Consider the following 17216-nt stretch of genomic DNA (forward strand, 5'->3'; position numbering starts at 1 on the left):
TCTGCTGACTCTGCTTGCAAAGCTGAAAATGAGGAGGGGGAGAAGGGTCCAAAAACAAAATGCTGCATCCAGCAATTCAAACAATGTATAGTGACCTCAGTGGCACCTTGGCGGATCGTGAATTCGAACCGGCAACCTTCCGCTTCCTCAATCATCCAAATTTCCTACCAGTTAGACCTCCTGTCGGTTGTTGTTACGAGTCTTCCTTATTCCTGTCTTCATCCTGGTGTTTTGGGAACTGTCATTCAACGCAACTTTCTTTTTGAATACCCGTTATCTATGGAAGATTTTAAGCACGAATATTCAAATGGCAATCAATTTGGCAATTCAATGTCCAAATTGCTGCTGCAATCCTTTATTAATTTCAAATTTTATAATAATAAATACAATAACAAATCACTGAATTGCAAAACGTTTAGCATTTTTTGTGTCACTGCTCTAAATGAACAGAGAGAAACCGAGTGTTCTCCGTTTTTTACAATAGCTTGTGTCGCCATAACAAACCACCCGGTTTTTCTCGGTTAAATGTATTCTAGTAAGGCCGTGTTCGATTAAGCGGAAGTGACGTTGTAATGAAGGCCCGCCTTGATGAGAGGTCTGACATTTTTCAAAACTGTTATTCTATTTATTATTAAAAATTTTGAACTTAATAAAGGATTGCATCAGCACTTTGGACATTGAATTTCCATTTGCAAAATGAATTTCCATTTGAATAAATGTGCAGAAAACCCATGGCAAAACCGAATGCAATTCAGTGAATTGTTCTATTCTATTCTATTTTTTATTCTAAATACTTTGAATTGCCAAATGCAAAACGTAATATCAAATTACATGCTCTGATTAAATATTGCATTGCCAGTTGTATTGCATTTAATTGTCATTTGAATATTTGTGCTTAAAATCTTCCATCGATATCACAGCGTCTGAATAATGAGCTGCAACTAGGCTAGATTGAAGGGGGGCGTGGAGGGCGGCGTCACGTGGCGTCGCCTCATCCTATTGGCTGCTGCTGGCTGTGGCGTAAACACACGTCGGGCGCATTCGAGATGAAAAAAAAATGATTTCACGCAGATATTTGCAGCTCCGACGAGTTTGTTTTTCGGAACATGTTGCCGAAAGGTCCGGCGTTGTGAGAATTGTTTGGAATGGTTTATCACAGAAGAATGTCATGTTGCACATGCTCCCAATGTTATGCATTGTAAATTGCATCTTGTTAAAGTCAACACGAAGTGGGTAATTTTTTTCCAAAACAGTCAAAAATGACTACTGAGTATAGTCGAAATATGGGCCAATATCTGATTCCTCCTCGAGGACGCTAAGACGTTTCTCGAGACCAACCCGAACTACATTTCCCATGATGCTCTGTGGGTATTTAACAGGTACCAGTCCTCCGCAGCTTGACTTCGTGCTTGTGAAGGGAGGGGATGCTGGTGCTGATGCGGGGTAGAAAAACGATCGCTGGATTTTCCGGTTTTTCATCGGACATCGCCAGTTTCGGCGGAAAGATTTAATTAATTTGTCGTTCAGGGTTTAAGATAATTGCTCACATCTCATCGCAAATCGTCAATAATAATGGCGCAGTCCGGGCTTAATTGATTGAAAGTGACGACCGTGACTGGGTTGATTGGCTATGTGAATTCCCGCAGAAAACACGCCAATGCAACGCTGAATTACGCCTCAAAGTTTCTGCAGAGATCGGCGCAGAGGAGCGAGGTCGAGATGGCGGACGTGTCCGAATGCGGTATAAAAGTAATGTGCCGATTCAGGCCATTGAACGAAGCCGAGATCACCAGAGGGGACAAATATATCCCGAAATTTAAAGATGACGACACCGTGGTCATAACGGTAGGTGTGATGCATGTATGCGTTTTGCTTCTAATACCCCGGCCGGACTGCGGAGTTTTTCTCTGGGCAGCCCGAGCGAACGCCTGAAAACGCGTTACGCCCCGCGGGAAACGCGCCTATGCTCCGTGTTCCTGGTGCCAAACGACGCTGGTTTTCCACGCAGTCCGTGCACGTACATGCGCGTTTGCTGCCTGCGTTTTGTGCAGACAGACCAGCCTGCCTGTAGTGCGGCCTGTGCTCGCACACGTTACGTATAAATGAATACATTTACATGTATAGCATTTATTAGACGCCCTTATCCAGTGCGACTTAAAATCAGTAGTTTACAGGGACAGTCCGCCTGGAGACACTTAAGTGTCTTGCTCAGGGACACAATGGTATTAAGTGGGATTTGAACCTGGGTCTTTATAGGCGAGTGTGTTACCTACTAGGCTAGTACCACTACCATGAATGCATATAAATGAATACATTGACTCGGTAGATACTCGACGCATCTCCTGTTTGCCACGCACTGTCAGAAGAGGCGCAGAGTATGGGTCAGGGTCAAAGGGCACGCATGTACCTTATGTTTGCAGTAGGTTAATGCCAAAAACTTATATCAATTCATCCTCTCACTTCCCTTATCCTTCCTTTACTGCACGTTTATCCCCCTTGTTCTGGATGTGCTGCTTTTTTTTGGTACCTACGTGCCATTAAAGTTACAATAAAGTACTTTTTGAGAGTGTAAGATGAGTTGGTTGATGCTTGAGTGACAGGCTTTATCTTTACATTCAGTTATGGAGGTTGGGGCAGTGGTGGCCTAGCGGTTAAGGAAGCGGCCCTGTAATCACAAGGTCCCCACACACCGTCCCCACACACTGCTCCCCGGGTACCTGTCATGGCTGCCCACTGCTCACTCAGGGTGATGGGTTAAATGCAGAGGACAAATTTCACTGTGTGCTGTGCTGCTGTGTATAATGTGTGACAATCACTTCACTTTCACTTACTGATCTGATCTGCTCTGTGCTGCACAGGGCAAGCCGTACGTCTTTGATCGCGTGCTGCCGCCGAACACAGCCCAGGAGCAGGTATATGACTCCTGTGCCAGGCAGATTGTCAGAGGTGAGCTGCTGTTCTCACTGCTTATTTCAGAGCGGGTCACCGCCAGTAGGTTTGATTCTGCGTGTTTCCTCAGATGTCTTGGCAGGGTACAATGGAACCATCTTTGCCTACGGACAGACTTCCTCGGGAAAGACTCACACAATGGAGGTTGGTCCCACGGATTTAACCATAATTATTGATGCTGGAAATGTTCTCCTGACCAGAATGCTCCTGTTTTCCTATTGTCCAGGGAAAGCTTCATGACCCCCAGTTGATGGGCATCATCCCTCGTATTGCTCAAGATATCTTTGACCATATCTACTCCATGGATGAAAACCTGGAGTTTCATATTAAGGTGTGTGCATGTTGTTATCCATTTTTTCTTTATGCTTTTATCACAATAAATAATAACTTAAAAACAACATTTCAGGTTTCATACTTTGAGATCTACCTGGACAAAATCAGGGACTTGTTGGATGGTAAGCACATCATTTTTTGTGGTGTGTGGGTGAAAGGATAAACATTGTTGACTGACATTTGACTGATGTTTTTTGATGCTCATATGAACACATTTTCCAGTTTCAAAGACCAACCTTGCTGTACATGAAGACAAAAACAGAGTACCTTTTGTGAAGGTGACTTGCATTGTTAAAAGTTTTTTCTCATATAAAGCCCCCCCTGTTCTTTAAATGATTTATTTACCTCTAAAATAAAATACCTGCACTTGTCAAGATTTGGTCGTTTTTGCTTGTTCCTTTAAAGGGTTGTACAGAGCGATTTGTGTCTAGTCCTGAGGAGGTTCTGGATGTTATTGATGAAGGGAAATCCAATCGGCATGTTGCTGTCACAAGTATGGCTTTTTGTCATTTTTTTGGTCATTTTTATTATGTATTAGTTTCTAAATGGACTGACCTTTTTAATCTTGAAGACCAAGATGTGGCAAATATAAACTGATCAGTCAACCTTATCTTGTGAAGATATGAATGAGCACAGCTCAAGGAGTCACAGCATTTTCCTGATCAACATCAAACAAGAGAATGTGGAGACCGAACAGAAGCTCTCTGGCAAGTTGTACCTGGTAGATCTGGCTGGAAGTGAGAAGGTAAGGAAAGCCACCAATGATCCTACTTGATCTGAATTTCATAATCTTTATTAGTTGGGCTTAAACCTAAATAGAGTCTAATTGGGAATTAAGTTATGAAATGTCTCTAGGTGTTTTTTTTATGTTAAACTGCTCTAGGAATTCAGTTTTGATCAGTGTAGATGGTTTTAAATTGCTGCAATCTCAAATGGAGTCACTGCCCTCAATCTGCTTTAATGTTTTTCAAAAATATATTTTTTAAGGTCAGCAAAACTGGTGCGGAAGGAGCTGTGCTGGACGAGGCTAAAAATATCAATAAGTCCCTGTCTGCTTTGGGGAACGTCATCTCGGCACTGGCAGAAGGAACGGTGAGCATTGTCCCTCTATCTAATAATATTTCTAATATATTTTCTATGCACATTTCCCTTAGTGACATGTAGAATTAAAGAATATTTACTGTATGCAAAACAAAATAGGCTCAAGATTGTATTAATATATTAATTGACCGTTATTGACTACAAAATAGTGGACTCAGCACAATGAGAAGCACTATATAAAAAACAATACATGAGAACAATAAGTCAAAATATTTAAAATTAAACTGGAAAAAAATAGTAAATTAACTAAATAATGATTATGTAAAAACAATTAATATTCACAGCTCAAAAAAATATAAGGGAATACAATGTAACTTCAAGTCAATCACACTTCTGTGAAATCCAACAGGCAACACTGACTGTCAATCAGTTTCATGTGCTGTTGGTGGAAATTACAGGCAATTAGCAGGACGTCCCCAATAAAGGCGTTGTTCTGCAGGTGGTGACCACAGACCACGTCTCAGTTCCCATGCTTTCTGGCTGATGTTTTGGTCACTTTTGAATGCTGGTTGTGCTTCCACTCTAGTGATAGCATGAGACTGAGTCTACAACACAAACAAGTGGCTCAGGTAGTGCAGCTCATCCAGGAAGGCACATCAATGCAAGCAGCAGGACCACTACCTCCACCTTTGTGCAGGGAGGAACAGGAGGAGCCCTGTTTGCACTGCCAGAGCCCTGCAAAATGACCTCTGCTCAAATGGTCAGGAAAAACTCCATGAGGGTGGGATGAGGGCCCGACGTCCACAGATGGGGGTGGCCTCTAGTGTGTTTTTCAACTTTAATTTGACCCCATCCAGATCTTCATGGGTTGATTAATTTGTGTGATTTTGTTGTCCGTACATTTAACTATGTAAAGAACAAAGTACTTTATTTTATTTATTATTTTATTTATTCAGATCGAGGTTGTCTTTTTACATTTACATTTACATTATTTATCAGACGCCCTTATCCAGAGCGACTTACAATCAGTAGCAACAGGGACAGTCCCCCCCTGGAGCAACTTAGGGTTAAGTGTCTTGCTCAGGGACACAATGGTAGTAAGTGGGATTTGAACCTGGGTCTTCTAGTTCATAGGCGAGTGTCTTACCCACTAGGCTACTACCACCCTTTATTTTTGGGGGCAGTATTATAATACTGGGCTCAGTCTGTGGACACAGAAGAAAGACAGCTGAAGAAGGTTATGAAGTATTGCCACTTGCTATAAAATTTTAAAGTTACTGACTATTTAACTCTCTAGCTTTAAAAATGATGTGGTGTTCTCTAGTCACCTAGTTGTAGAAAGTGCTTTAGTGGATTTTCAGCATAAAAGAAGGTGGTGTCTCACCAGTACCAGAAGATTTAAGGTATCCAAATATTGCTCAGAATGAATTGTAACGCTACTCTGTGTCTGCAGAAAACCCACGTTCCCTATCGAGACAGTAAGATGACTCGGATTCTTCAGGATTCTCTTGGCGGGAACTGCCGGACCACCATCGTGATTTGCTGTTCTCCCTCAATCTTCAACGAAGCCGAGACCAAGTCTACCCTCATGTTTGGACAGAGGTAAACCCTCATGCTGTATTCAGCTACTTGGTTGGAGGGTTTAAATGATCTTTGGATCCATGAGTCAGGAAAAGGCAACACATCAGTATGATTTGAATAGCATCAAAGATTCCCACCCATTCACATTTCAAGCCTAGAAAACCAAATCGTTTGTATTGAGTTGGTTCTTTTGTTCCACATAAGGCCGTATGGAATATGACCCTAGCAGTCGGGCTGTGTAAGAAGACCATCCTCTCTGCAACTTTGTGATGTCTGGCTGCTGTGGGCTGCTCTGACTAGCTGAAGGTGAACAGGGACTCTGCTGCAGAAAGCATGGTCACATGGCCGCAGTGCAGTGTAGTGTGGACTAGTCTCTCCGCCCCTCCCCCATTGGGGGGGGGGATGTGGAGAATGTGTGCAGAGGAAACATCCTAAATAAGCCTTGGGTTTGACTTTACAAACAAATCGAAAGCAAAAATGATCTTGCTCAGTGGCATTTTACTGACCAGATGTCTAGAGAGCACATTCATTGCATAAAAGGAAATTTATATTAAAATGTGACATCATATTGCATATTACAGTTGTCCAGAACTGAGGAAATACCAGCAGCTGCCCAAGCCGCAGTAATTTCATCCTTCATTTGTTGACCGTTCTGCCAGCTTTTCTAGTCATCCGAATTTATGGCCTTGAGCACTTTGCACCGGTAATACAGGGACTTTTCATCCTGTGCCCGCGGTTTAAGTGGGATCATTCTATAAGTGGGATTATCTACTTATCTGTCTATTGACTGCAGTGTAAATTAGCTTGGCCTTTTTTTTTTTTTTTTTTTTTTTTTTTTTTTTTTGCTATAATACCTAATAGCTATTGTGGGGAGATGTGACCTCAAAAAGTAATTCTGTGAAATTACATATTATATAATACTAGTTTGCTCTGATGTTTAAAGGCATTCTTCCATTTCATATGTTCCCTCACCTGAAAAAATGGAATCACAAAATATCAATATTTGTATTTAGCGCAATATTCTTAATTTCATACTTAGAAAGATGTAAAAATTAGTTTCACAAGTAGTCATGCATAATTATAAATTACACTAACAATTGATTCATACTTTAATGGAATTTAAGTAATATCCAGCACTATCGCAATATAAATCCTAATTTTGGAATTAATGGTCAATTCAATCACACATTATTTTTGGGACATTGTCTAGCCTTTTGTATTGCATTTATCCCTCTGATTGTGTTTTATTCAGAGCTAAGACCATAAAGAACACTGTATGTGTGAATCTGGAGCTGACAGCTGAGGAATGGAAGAAGAAATATGAAAAGGAGAAGGAGAAGAACAAGAGTCTGAAGAACGTCATCCAGCAGCTGGAGCTGGAGCTGAACCGCTGGAGGAATGGTATATACACACATACACACACACACACACACACATTTGCTCTCTCTCAGTTGCATGTGGACAAATATATGCACATCTCAGGGCTCTGAATGCAGCCCTCTGTCACCAGTAATCCATTCTTTGCTCTTCGTGTGACTGAGAGCCTGTCATCTTCTGTCAGTCCCCGGTTGGTACCAGGGTCCGCAGGGATCAGTGTGTTCAACGTCTGATAAATGCTGTAAATAACGTATCTTTATTAGTCTTTATTAAGCTACAACTTCAGAACAGTTTATTAGTGCAAAATTCATGATTCTCATCACGCAATCTGGTGATTGTAACTTTATTGACACCTTATGTATGTCATGGTAATTTAAGGATATGACTTGCATAGGATTAGCTGAGCCTTATAATATACTCTATACACACCTCTGATGGAATGAATATTAATGCACACTTTTTCCTTATGTGGATGCTTTTGCTCATATTTTCGTTGGCACTTGAAATCAAGTGGTATATTAAATTCCATCTCCTTAGTGGGAGTATTGTTTACAGTGCCACCAAATGTTTTTTTTTTTTTTTTTTTTTTATAAAATTGTCATCTTTGACTAGACTTTTCACCCTATAGTTCACTGGCTGTCAGTTTCTTATTGTTGGAAAATGTTAACAAATTTATGTAACCTTGGTCATTATGGTGGTTGTACTCTGAAGGAAAGATCTGATGAGCTTTGCTGACCAGGCTGCTTGTGTGGAAGTCATGTGGTCCCCACACGATTTAGTTGCTTCCCTCCTTATTTGGTGTTTTCTGCTGATGAGTGTCTGTAGAAACTCACTAGTGACTGATAGTGCCATGAATTTAAGAATCAAGTATACGTGCACATTAGACACTGGTGGGAACATAATCTAGCAAGTCTGTCTTTTACACACACAAAATAATTTAGACTGACACAAATAACCTTCCTGGCATTTAATTTGGCATCCATAATTTAAATGTTCCTCCAAGACATTGCACTGAAGTGTTCATTTACGTCATTTAGCAGACGCCAAAGTAAAGCAAGCTCTTATCCAGAGCAACTTACAATCAGTAGTTACAGGGACAGTCCCCCTGGATACACTCAGGGTTAAGTGTCTTGCTCGGGGACACAATGGTAGTAAGTGGGGTTTGAACTTGTCACTTTGTGGACTTCTTGTTCATATTACCCTAGGTATGTCTATTACCTCCTTTTGTCACTAAAAGAGTAAAGTGTTTATGTACATAGTTTTCAGAAATGTCTCTTGGATTCTCCCTCAGGTGAAAATGTGCCTGAGAATGAGCAACTGAGTGCCAAGGAGCAGAAGAAATTTGAGGCCTGTGACAATACGCCCATCATTGATAACCTCGCCCCTCCCATCACTCTGGTCTCCACTGAGGAGAAGAGGAAGTACGAAGAAGACATCAGCAATCTGTACAAGCAGCTAGATGACAAGGTACTCTGGGAGAGTAGAGATCAGAAATGATATTAATGTATCAGCAACAGAATCTGATGTTCTGTCTTGGAGAATGATGAGATCTGATCGTGACATGCCTCTCTATGTTCAGGATGATGAGATCAACCAGCAAAGTCAGCTTGCTGAGAAGCTCAAACAGCAGATGCTGGAGCAGGATGAGGTTAGTTCTTTTTTTTATTAACGACTTGTAACTCCATCACAGCATTTCTGACCGATTTCTTACCATTATAATTTCAACATGTAATAGGGTGACACAGTAAATTCACGTGACCATGTACTGTGGTATTTCCTCTTGTATTATATCATTATATATTATTATGTGGCAGTGGTGGCCTAGCGGGGACAGTGGTGGCCTAGCGGTTAAGGAATCAGCCCCGTAATCAGAAGGTTGCCGGTTCGAATCCCGATCCGCTGAGGTGCCACTGAGCAAAGCACCGTCCCCACACACTGCTCCCCGAGCGCCTGTCATGGCTGCCCACTGCTCACTCAGGGTGATGGGTTAAATGCAGAGGACAAATTTCACTGTGTGCACCGTGTGCTGTGCTGCTGTGTATCACATGTGACAATCACTTCACTTCACTCAAATATATCTATTCTATTATTTCCAAAGTCTACATTTAATCTATTGACCTACTGCAGAAAAAAAAAGTTTCAAATTGCCTGATTTACATTTCCATTTCGGCGTTTATCAGACGGTGTTGTCCAGAGCACCTTACAATCAATAGTTACAGGGACAGTCCCCCTGGAGACACTCAGGGTAAAGTGTCTTGCTCCGGGTCACAATGGTAGTAAGTGGGATTTGAACCTGGGTCTTCTGGTTCACACCCAAGTATTGGAAGTCAGGTTAAGTTGATACGAGATGAGAAATGAGTTAGTGACTGATTTTATTGTTCCTGCATCTTCTTCTCCAGCTGTTGGCCTCGACTCGACGTGACTATGACAAGATCCAGGAGGAGCTGGGCAGGCTGCAGGTGGAGAATGAGGCAGCGAAGGAGGAGGTGAAGGAGGTGCTCCAGGCGCTTGAGGAGCTTGCGGTTAACTATGACCAGAAGTGCCTGGAGTTGGAGGAGAAAAACCAGGCCAATGATCTGCTGTCGGAGGAGCTGTCCCAGAAGACTGTGAGTATTTCTGCTGGTGCTCCAATGCAGAGCAAAATCCATTTATTGCAGGCTCAGACTTCCTAGACCATCACTGAGCATCTTAGTGGGCCCCGCTGGCCTAGGGGGTAAGGAAGCAAACCCGTAACCAAAGTGTTGCGGGTTCTAATCCCATACCGCCAAGGTGCCACTGAGGTCCCCTTGAGCAAAGCACCATCCTCACACACTGTTTTTGTCATTGTGATAGACAACATAGCACAGCTATGCACAATCACTTTTTTCAGTTTGCTGACAGTGAACCCAGTGGTATTTGGATGACTGCAAGAGTGTGGTTGAGATTTATGTATTTGTTTTGTACATTTAGATGTGGGTCTGAGCACACAATGTTTTTTTTTTGTGGATTATTATTAAATATTATTTTCTGGAGTGGCAATGTTTCTGTGTGCAGCATAGCATCTCTTGTTGTTGCTCAGGCGCTCCTGGCTTCAGTGCAGAGGGAGCTGGCCCAGCTACAGGAACTCAACAGCCATCAAAGGAAGAGAGCAGCAGAGGTCCTCAACCTGCTGCTGAGAGACCTGAATGAGATTGGGGGAATCATTGGCACCAACGACATCAAATCAGTGAGAAAATAATCAGATCACACAAATATAAGATGCATCTTAAATTGCATCACTACATTTTTCTGTGCACTGATATAATCAAACTGAATCTTCACTGTGATCAGTCTGTTCTGATCAAGCTCATTAAAAATACATTTTCTGTCAGATTTGTGGAAACATTCAGGTAGCGATCTACGTTTTCAGTTAATTGCAACAGTACATTGCTCGACCTTTCTCAGACAGATACATAGCAAATAGATGCAGTCCAGAATCTGACAACAAATGTGAATTCGCCTCAGGCTGAGGCGAACGGGGCCATCGAGGAGGAGTTCACCATGGCTCGTCTCTACATCAGCAAGATGAAGTCTGAGGTGAAGTCCCTGGTCAACCGTGGTAAGCAGCTCGAGACGGCGCAGGCCGACACCAGTCGCAAGATGCAGGCCAATGAACGGGAGTTGGCTGCCTGTCAGCTGCTCATATCCCAGGTAACTGCCTTCACATTAAGGCATGATCTTGCACTTCTGTATATATTAGATATTTAGCACGTTTTAAAGCATGTTATTCTTCCCATTTCAAGATGTGTAAAGAAATGTTGTGGTCTAGTATCTGAAGAGTCAGTATAAACGTACCAGGATGCACTGACACCAATTTTAGGTTCGTTGGCAGTTCGCTGTATAAAACTTGAATAGAGTGCTCCTATTAACCAGTCCCCCCATTCGTTTTTGGGGCCATTTTTGCAATTAAAATGCTATATTGATCGTGTGTTGGTTCAAAATGTATGTATTTCTCAAATCCCCATTTCTCACTAATCTTAATGTGACTTTTACAGGCTCTTGTGCAAGTGTGGTTAGAACCATGCTCTGTACATCAGTATCAGGATATATTTTTAAAATACATAGGGTTTACATGAATACAATTTGAAATATTTGATTTACATCAAAATCTCATTCTTATCTGATGTTCGTTGCATTGTGAACCATTTGTATTGCTTAGTTCTACTGCCTTATGTTACAGCACCAGGCCAAGATCAAGTCCTTGACTGACTACATGCAGAACATGGAGGAGAAGAAGCGACAGCTGGAAGAGGGCCAGGACTCCCTTGTAGAAGAGCTGGCCAAGCTACGCGCTCAGGGTGAGCTCATGCATTCAAGCAGATATCCAAACTGATGTTTAATAGCCAGTCTGAGTTGATATGTAAATTAGAGGTAAACAGCAAGGTGAAGTTGTGAGGAATGTGCAATGTACAGTCGTGGCCAAAAGTTTTGAGAATGACACACATACTGGTTTTCACAAAGTTCTCTGCTTCCGTTTTTATTATGCAATGCGTGTATACTCCAGAATGTAATGAAGAGTGATCAGTCCCTCATTGCCATGAAAATTTACTCCCCAGACCTTAATCCAATTGAGAACTTGTGGCCAATCCTTAAGAGGAGGGTGGACAAGCAAAAACCCACAAATTCGGACAATCTCCATCAATCAGGATTTGGACCAGAAGTTGATTGACAGCATGTCATGACGTAATTCTGGGGGGGGACGACAAAAAACACTGCAAATATTGACTCTTTGTATAAACTTGATGTAATTGACAATAAAAGCCTTTGAAACTTATTTGAAATTCTTGTAATTATACACAGAAACAACTGAGATCAATGAGAACAAAAAAAACAACAACATGAAACACTGAAGAAGCAAACTTTGTGAAAACCAGTATTTGTGTTTCGGCCACGACTGTGCATGCTGCCCTGTAACCTGGTCAGCCTTGATTGGCAGTTCAATACAGTTTTACTTGAACGGTAACATAAATTTGAACAGCCTTTGCGATTCTCATTGCTTCTATTTCATATGAAACAAGATTGTGACCGATGGTTCCTTTCGTGTATCTGTGTGTTTGTATTGTAGAGAAAATGCTGGAGGTCTCAGGTGGGGAGAATGAGAAGGAGCATACAGATGCAGTTGAAATTAAAGTAAGTGAAACAACAATTTATATCAAGTTTGCCACAAGCCTCGTCATCCTCAGTGAACGTTTAACGTGATCAGCCCTTAAATACTGATTGCCTGGGACATATTAAACGTATTAATCTTCACATATTAAACTTGTGTTCGTGTTTTAAACATGTTTGTTTTATGTGTGTAGAAAACCCTGGAGGAGCAGATGGAGACCCACAAAGTGTCTCACCAGAAGCAGCTCTCCCGTCTGAGAGACGAGCTGGCGGTCAAGCAGAGGATGCTGGACGAGCTCAAAGAGTAAGAGCCTCCGTGGCTCACCAGCCAGGATTCATGCTGAGGGGTGGTGCTGATCCAGGATCAGGCCACAGTCAGCTCAGGACTTATATCTTTTCTAGGTCACACTGTACAGGCAACAGAACATTTTTTAAACATCACCATTTAGCCAAATCCAGCATCATGCTGTATAAACAGTGTAAAGTGTGTGGTCTTGTTTACCTTGGTGACCTGTATGGCTGTGTCTCAAATGCTTCCTCAGTCTGAACGAGGGGCTGCTGTTGGAGCAGAAGAAGCTCGTGACTGACCACGAGAAGCTGAAGGTGGAGGAGCAGGAGAAAGACCTGAAACTTCAGAAACTTATGTAAGATTTTGAGTGTAATCACTATTAGTCTTAAAGTAATCAATAATCAATTTATTTATGAATTAGAGAATCATGCCAGTATTCATTACTGTTTATGGAAGCACCAATAAATTGAGCTGTTATTCTATACTACTTGAAATCTAATTCAGGGGTCGGCAACCTGCGACTCTTTCATCCTTACCTTGCGTCACAAATGGCACAGTCACGATGTCCGCGAGACCTTCGATTAAAAACAGCAGCATAGTGCATGTTTATACCCTCTGTATACCCTCGCTGCGCCGACTGGCACACTTTTCACGCTCAAGTAGGCTACTCCCCCCTTCCAGCTCTTCAGGCACGCGCTGCGGTGGAAATTCGCAGGCAGCTCCTGACAGCCGCATATGCGTGTATTTCCAAACTGCCATTTTATAAAATTTCACAAGCAACACACTAGCACACACTAGGTTTTATTAGACATCGCATACAAGTCGAAATCAATATTTGCGGCTCCTTGTGTGCCCTCTTTTGTGGATCCTGGGTCCTAATGGCTCTTTCAGTGTTAAAGGTTGCCAACCCCTGATACAATTGAAATGTACACTAGTTTAATGAATCATTGCAGAAGATTAATATCTCATGACATCTGTAATTGATTTATTCACTCAGCTAGAGGTTTATCAGGTCTGACATGTTTTAAATGTATATTTTCAGTTATGCTTTTTACTTTTACTTTTAGCATGATAAATGAGAAGGGTGAGTTGGCCAAGCAGGACCTCAAGGGGCTGGAAGAGACTGTGGTAAAAAAAAAAAAAAAACTTTTACTTGTTTTTTCACACAAAGTTCACGTGCTGTGGTTTTGATATTCAGCGATTTTATTTATTTTTATTTTATTTTCTCCAAAAGGCCAAAGAGTTGCAGACGCTTCATAACCTGCGCAAGCTCTTTGTCCAGGACCTCACAACACGTGTTAAAAAGGTCAGCCGCTTTCATTCACACAAGACGCCACACAGCAGCAGTCTTGACTGACGACACTGTGTTCTCCTGCCCTCAGAGCGCAGAGCTGGACTGTGAGGATGGAGGAGGAAGTGCAGCACAAAAACAGAAGATCTCCTTTTTGGAGAACAACCTTGAACAGCTCACAAAAGTTCACAAGCAGGTGCTGGATCTTCTTTTTGGAGCAACAGTCTTCATCGTCCCTCATCTTTAAATCATGCAGTTGCCACAGCATTTTTTTATTTTATTTATTTATTTTTTAAGAGGACTGGGTTATTGTAACGCTGGATTTCTACTCTGTGTGTCGCCGCCCTACAGCTGGTGCGGGACAATGCAGACCTTCGCTGTGAGCTGCCCAAGCTGGAGAAGCGCTTGAGGGCCACTGCTGAGCGGGTGAAGGCTCTGGAGACGGCGCTGAAGGAGGCCAAGGAGAATGCAGTTCGTGAACGCAAACGCTACCAGCTTGAGGTTGACCGGATCAAAGATGCCGTGAGGGCCAAGAACATGGCCAGAAGAGGTCACTCTGCTCAGATAGGTCAGAATGTGGAATCTGTTCTTTGTTGCATTTATAACAGCTTGCCATTAAGTCTCATTAACATTTGCTGTGTCTAAACCACATCTCTTTCACATCCCTGGGATCACTGGTTTTAATGCATCGTTTTGTCTTTTTGTTCAAAGCAAAACCTATCAGAGCGGGTCATCCACACATCTTCTCCCCACCCACCCACACCATCAGGAGCACCACGGGGGTTTATCATTACACACATGACAACTAAATGTAGGTAAGTGCTCTTGAACCTTCTGAATTGAATTGATTTTTTTTTGTTCTTTCATTTGTGTGTTTCACAATATTAGCTGCTACAAATTCTAGAAGGGAGACACTTTTTGGTGCCAGCTACTGTGTTCTTGTGATGAAATATCACAGATTTATCTTTTGGGGACACTTACCTGAAAAGTTCATTTTTTAACCACTAGAGGGGGATGAAATGTTCAGGCTTTTTTATAAACTCCTATCTCATGACTTTCTGAATTTTGTTTCCCTTTGCACAGATGCAGATAGACCAAGGATTAAGATTTAACATGTACGAACCACCATATATTTCTAACATTTCCTCTGCAGTGTGGTTCCCTCATAGACCATCCTCTCTCCTGCCGTATACCTCAATGAACTCACTAAACCATCTTTACTTCAGAGACGCTGACATAAGGGATCATTGTGATGACCTGAACTGTGAGGGTGTAAATTTGGTAGATCATATGACTTTTTGCTGATTATTAAAGGGAAAGATTGAACATATTCAAATTATACCAATAATATCAGAGTTCTCCAAAACTGCAGTCATCCAATTTGTAAAATCTGGATCTTAATTGTAACTTAAGCCTTTTCCCAGTTGAAGCAGAAGTCCCTGAAGGTTAGAGCAGCACTGATGCTCTCAGAATCATATGTAAATATGAGCGGTCATATGTGCTTCAGTTTGTTTCATCCCTGAGACCTGCCAGCTTTTTTAGGGATAATATTAGTAGTAGATGAAGCATAAAATGTGTAGGTCAGTGGGTAACCAGAGACTAATCAGTTAGCAGAAGAGCCCCTTACCCTCATACCCTTACTGACTGTACAGCTTCAGTTGCTCAATAATGCTCCTTCACTGTTGTGATTTAGGACTGGGCGCTTACATCAATTTTTGCATTATTGATAATCACAGTATTCAGATGTAGAAAAAGTTTTTTTTCCTCATAAATGACTAAATTGCTTTTACAAAATGTAACCAACTGATACCCTTGAAAAACATTTGTGTAAAAATAGTGCATTATGTAATGTTAGGTGAATCACAATAGGCATGACATTCACGTCAGGGAATATGAATGTTCATAATGACAATATGATAAGTATCATATAGGACAACTAGTTAACTAGCCCTAGTTGTGACTGTCCACTACTAACACAGAAGCCTGCATCATTTCAGATGCAGAATGGAAATATGGTCTCTCAATGGCGTGTGCCACTTATGTTGCTTGCACCTTAATTTGCACTGTTCAAATGAATGCGTTAAATGTTTTTTGTAGATTTCAATCACAGGTGTAATACATGTAAATTATTTGTTTTGTAAATTACTTTGTCGTCTCCAGCATGTGGCAACTGTGTTCACTCTTCTAAGACGGTGCACTGGTGCTTTTTTTTTTTTTTTTTTTTTTTTTGCACTTTTTTGCACTTTTTTCCCCCAATTATGAAGCATTCTTCAGAATGTTATGTCATCTAATCCATGTCTGGTGGTGCAGACCTTGTTTGTAAGATTATCATCAAAGAGTTTATATAACATGGTTAAGCATTAGCTAATGGCAATGATTTATGAAACGCAGATACTGATATTTTGTTTCTTCTTTGGTGCATTTTGGGTTCTCTGGTGTCAGCATTGTATTGGTAGATAGTGTGTACTTGTGGCTCAGTCCTGCAAGTGAGAGCACTTTTTCCAGACTCACTGCTGTAACATCACTGATCGGCCAGTCAGACATTTGTACAGCAGACTCTGTTCACTTCACTTTTTTTTTCTCTCTTCCCCTCCCTCATTCATGTTTTCAGAATCCCATCTCAAACCTTAGTGCCTTTATTTGAAACCCATAGAGTCAACAAAATGAACTCTATGGCTTACTGGAAATTTGACTTAAAAGTACTTACTTTTTTCCTAATCATAATTCTATTCTTGCTGGGGCTTATTTATTCATAAATGTTATGCTTCTTTGGTGTGCAGCTTTATGTATCCTGCCTGCTTATTTAAACAGTGAGGATTCTGTGTACCCTGGACACTCTAAATGTATGATCTATAAATGACAAGATTCAAGATCCAAATCGTTACTTAACAGACCTTGCTTGACCAGTTTGCTAGTTTTCATGGTTTTCTTCATACTTAAATGTTCATACATTTGCATCATTATTATAATAGTCTTGTTCATTGTTTGCTTTGATTATATACGTGTGATTGTTTCCAGTATGGTTAGAAATTGGTGAGCATCATTGATTCTCATCAAGAATGCATGGTGTTTATTCCTTTTAATGTTAAAATATAACCAAATAAATAAATGAATAGCCTATTTACCTTATGACTGTGTCCATTGTCTCATTTTATGTTGTGTACATACAGTTGAAAGCAGATATTTACACCTCTTTACCACCAAACATTGAATCAAAAAACTTTTTCTGTT

General features: G+C 41.2%; 1 protein-coding gene across 2 annotated transcripts; it reads left to right on the top strand.

The window, feature by feature from the left end:
* The first annotated feature begins 1400 nt into the window (after positions 1-1400).
* LOC114790816 (kinesin heavy chain-like) lies at positions 1401-16202 on the top strand. 2 transcript variants are annotated; one of them, XM_028981188.1, is made up of 26 exons: positions 1401-1845; positions 2859-2946; positions 3020-3093; positions 3176-3280; positions 3356-3404; positions 3505-3560; positions 3688-3775; positions 3903-4027; positions 4270-4374; positions 5777-5925; positions 7157-7305; positions 8573-8748; positions 8861-8929; positions 9681-9887; positions 10340-10486; positions 10765-10950; positions 11480-11597; positions 12365-12429; positions 12600-12709; positions 12948-13049; positions 13762-13822; positions 13929-14000; positions 14077-14181; positions 14337-14553; positions 14697-14800; positions 15069-16201. In XM_028981188.1, exons 1-25 carry the CDS (start codon positions 1720-1722, stop codon positions 14792-14794), a joined length of 2847 nt encoding a protein of 948 aa, XP_028837021.1. In that variant the 5' UTR covers positions 1401-1719; the 3' UTR covers positions 14795-14800; positions 15069-16201. The 2 variants fall into 2 exon arrangements, with proteins under 2 accessions (XP_028837021.1, XP_028837022.1); XM_028981189.1 differs by having other exon boundaries at positions 1720-1845; positions 14697-14796; positions 15069-16202.
* The last annotated feature ends 1014 nt before the right edge of the window (positions 16203-17216 follow it).

The sequence above is a fragment of the Denticeps clupeoides genome, chromosome 5, assembly GCF_900700375.1.
Source record: "Denticeps clupeoides chromosome 5, fDenClu1.1, whole genome shotgun sequence".
NCBI lineage: Eukaryota > Metazoa > Chordata > Actinopteri > Clupeiformes > Denticipitidae > Denticeps > Denticeps clupeoides.

Bases quoted from the DNA above. Each gene is read 5' to 3' on its own strand.
- LOC114790816 (XM_028981188.1), top strand. From the start codon at position 1,720: ATGGCGGACGTGTCCGAATGCGGTATAAAAGTAATGTGCCGATTCAGG. The intron at 10,487-10,764 runs GTGAGAAAATAA...AATTCGCCTCAG, and splicing joins GCACCAACGACATCAAATCA to GCTGAGGCGAACGGGGCCAT. The intron at 14,182-14,336 runs GTGCTGGATCTT...GCCGCCCTACAG, and splicing joins TCACAAAAGTTCACAAGCAG to CTGGTGCGGGACAATGCAGA.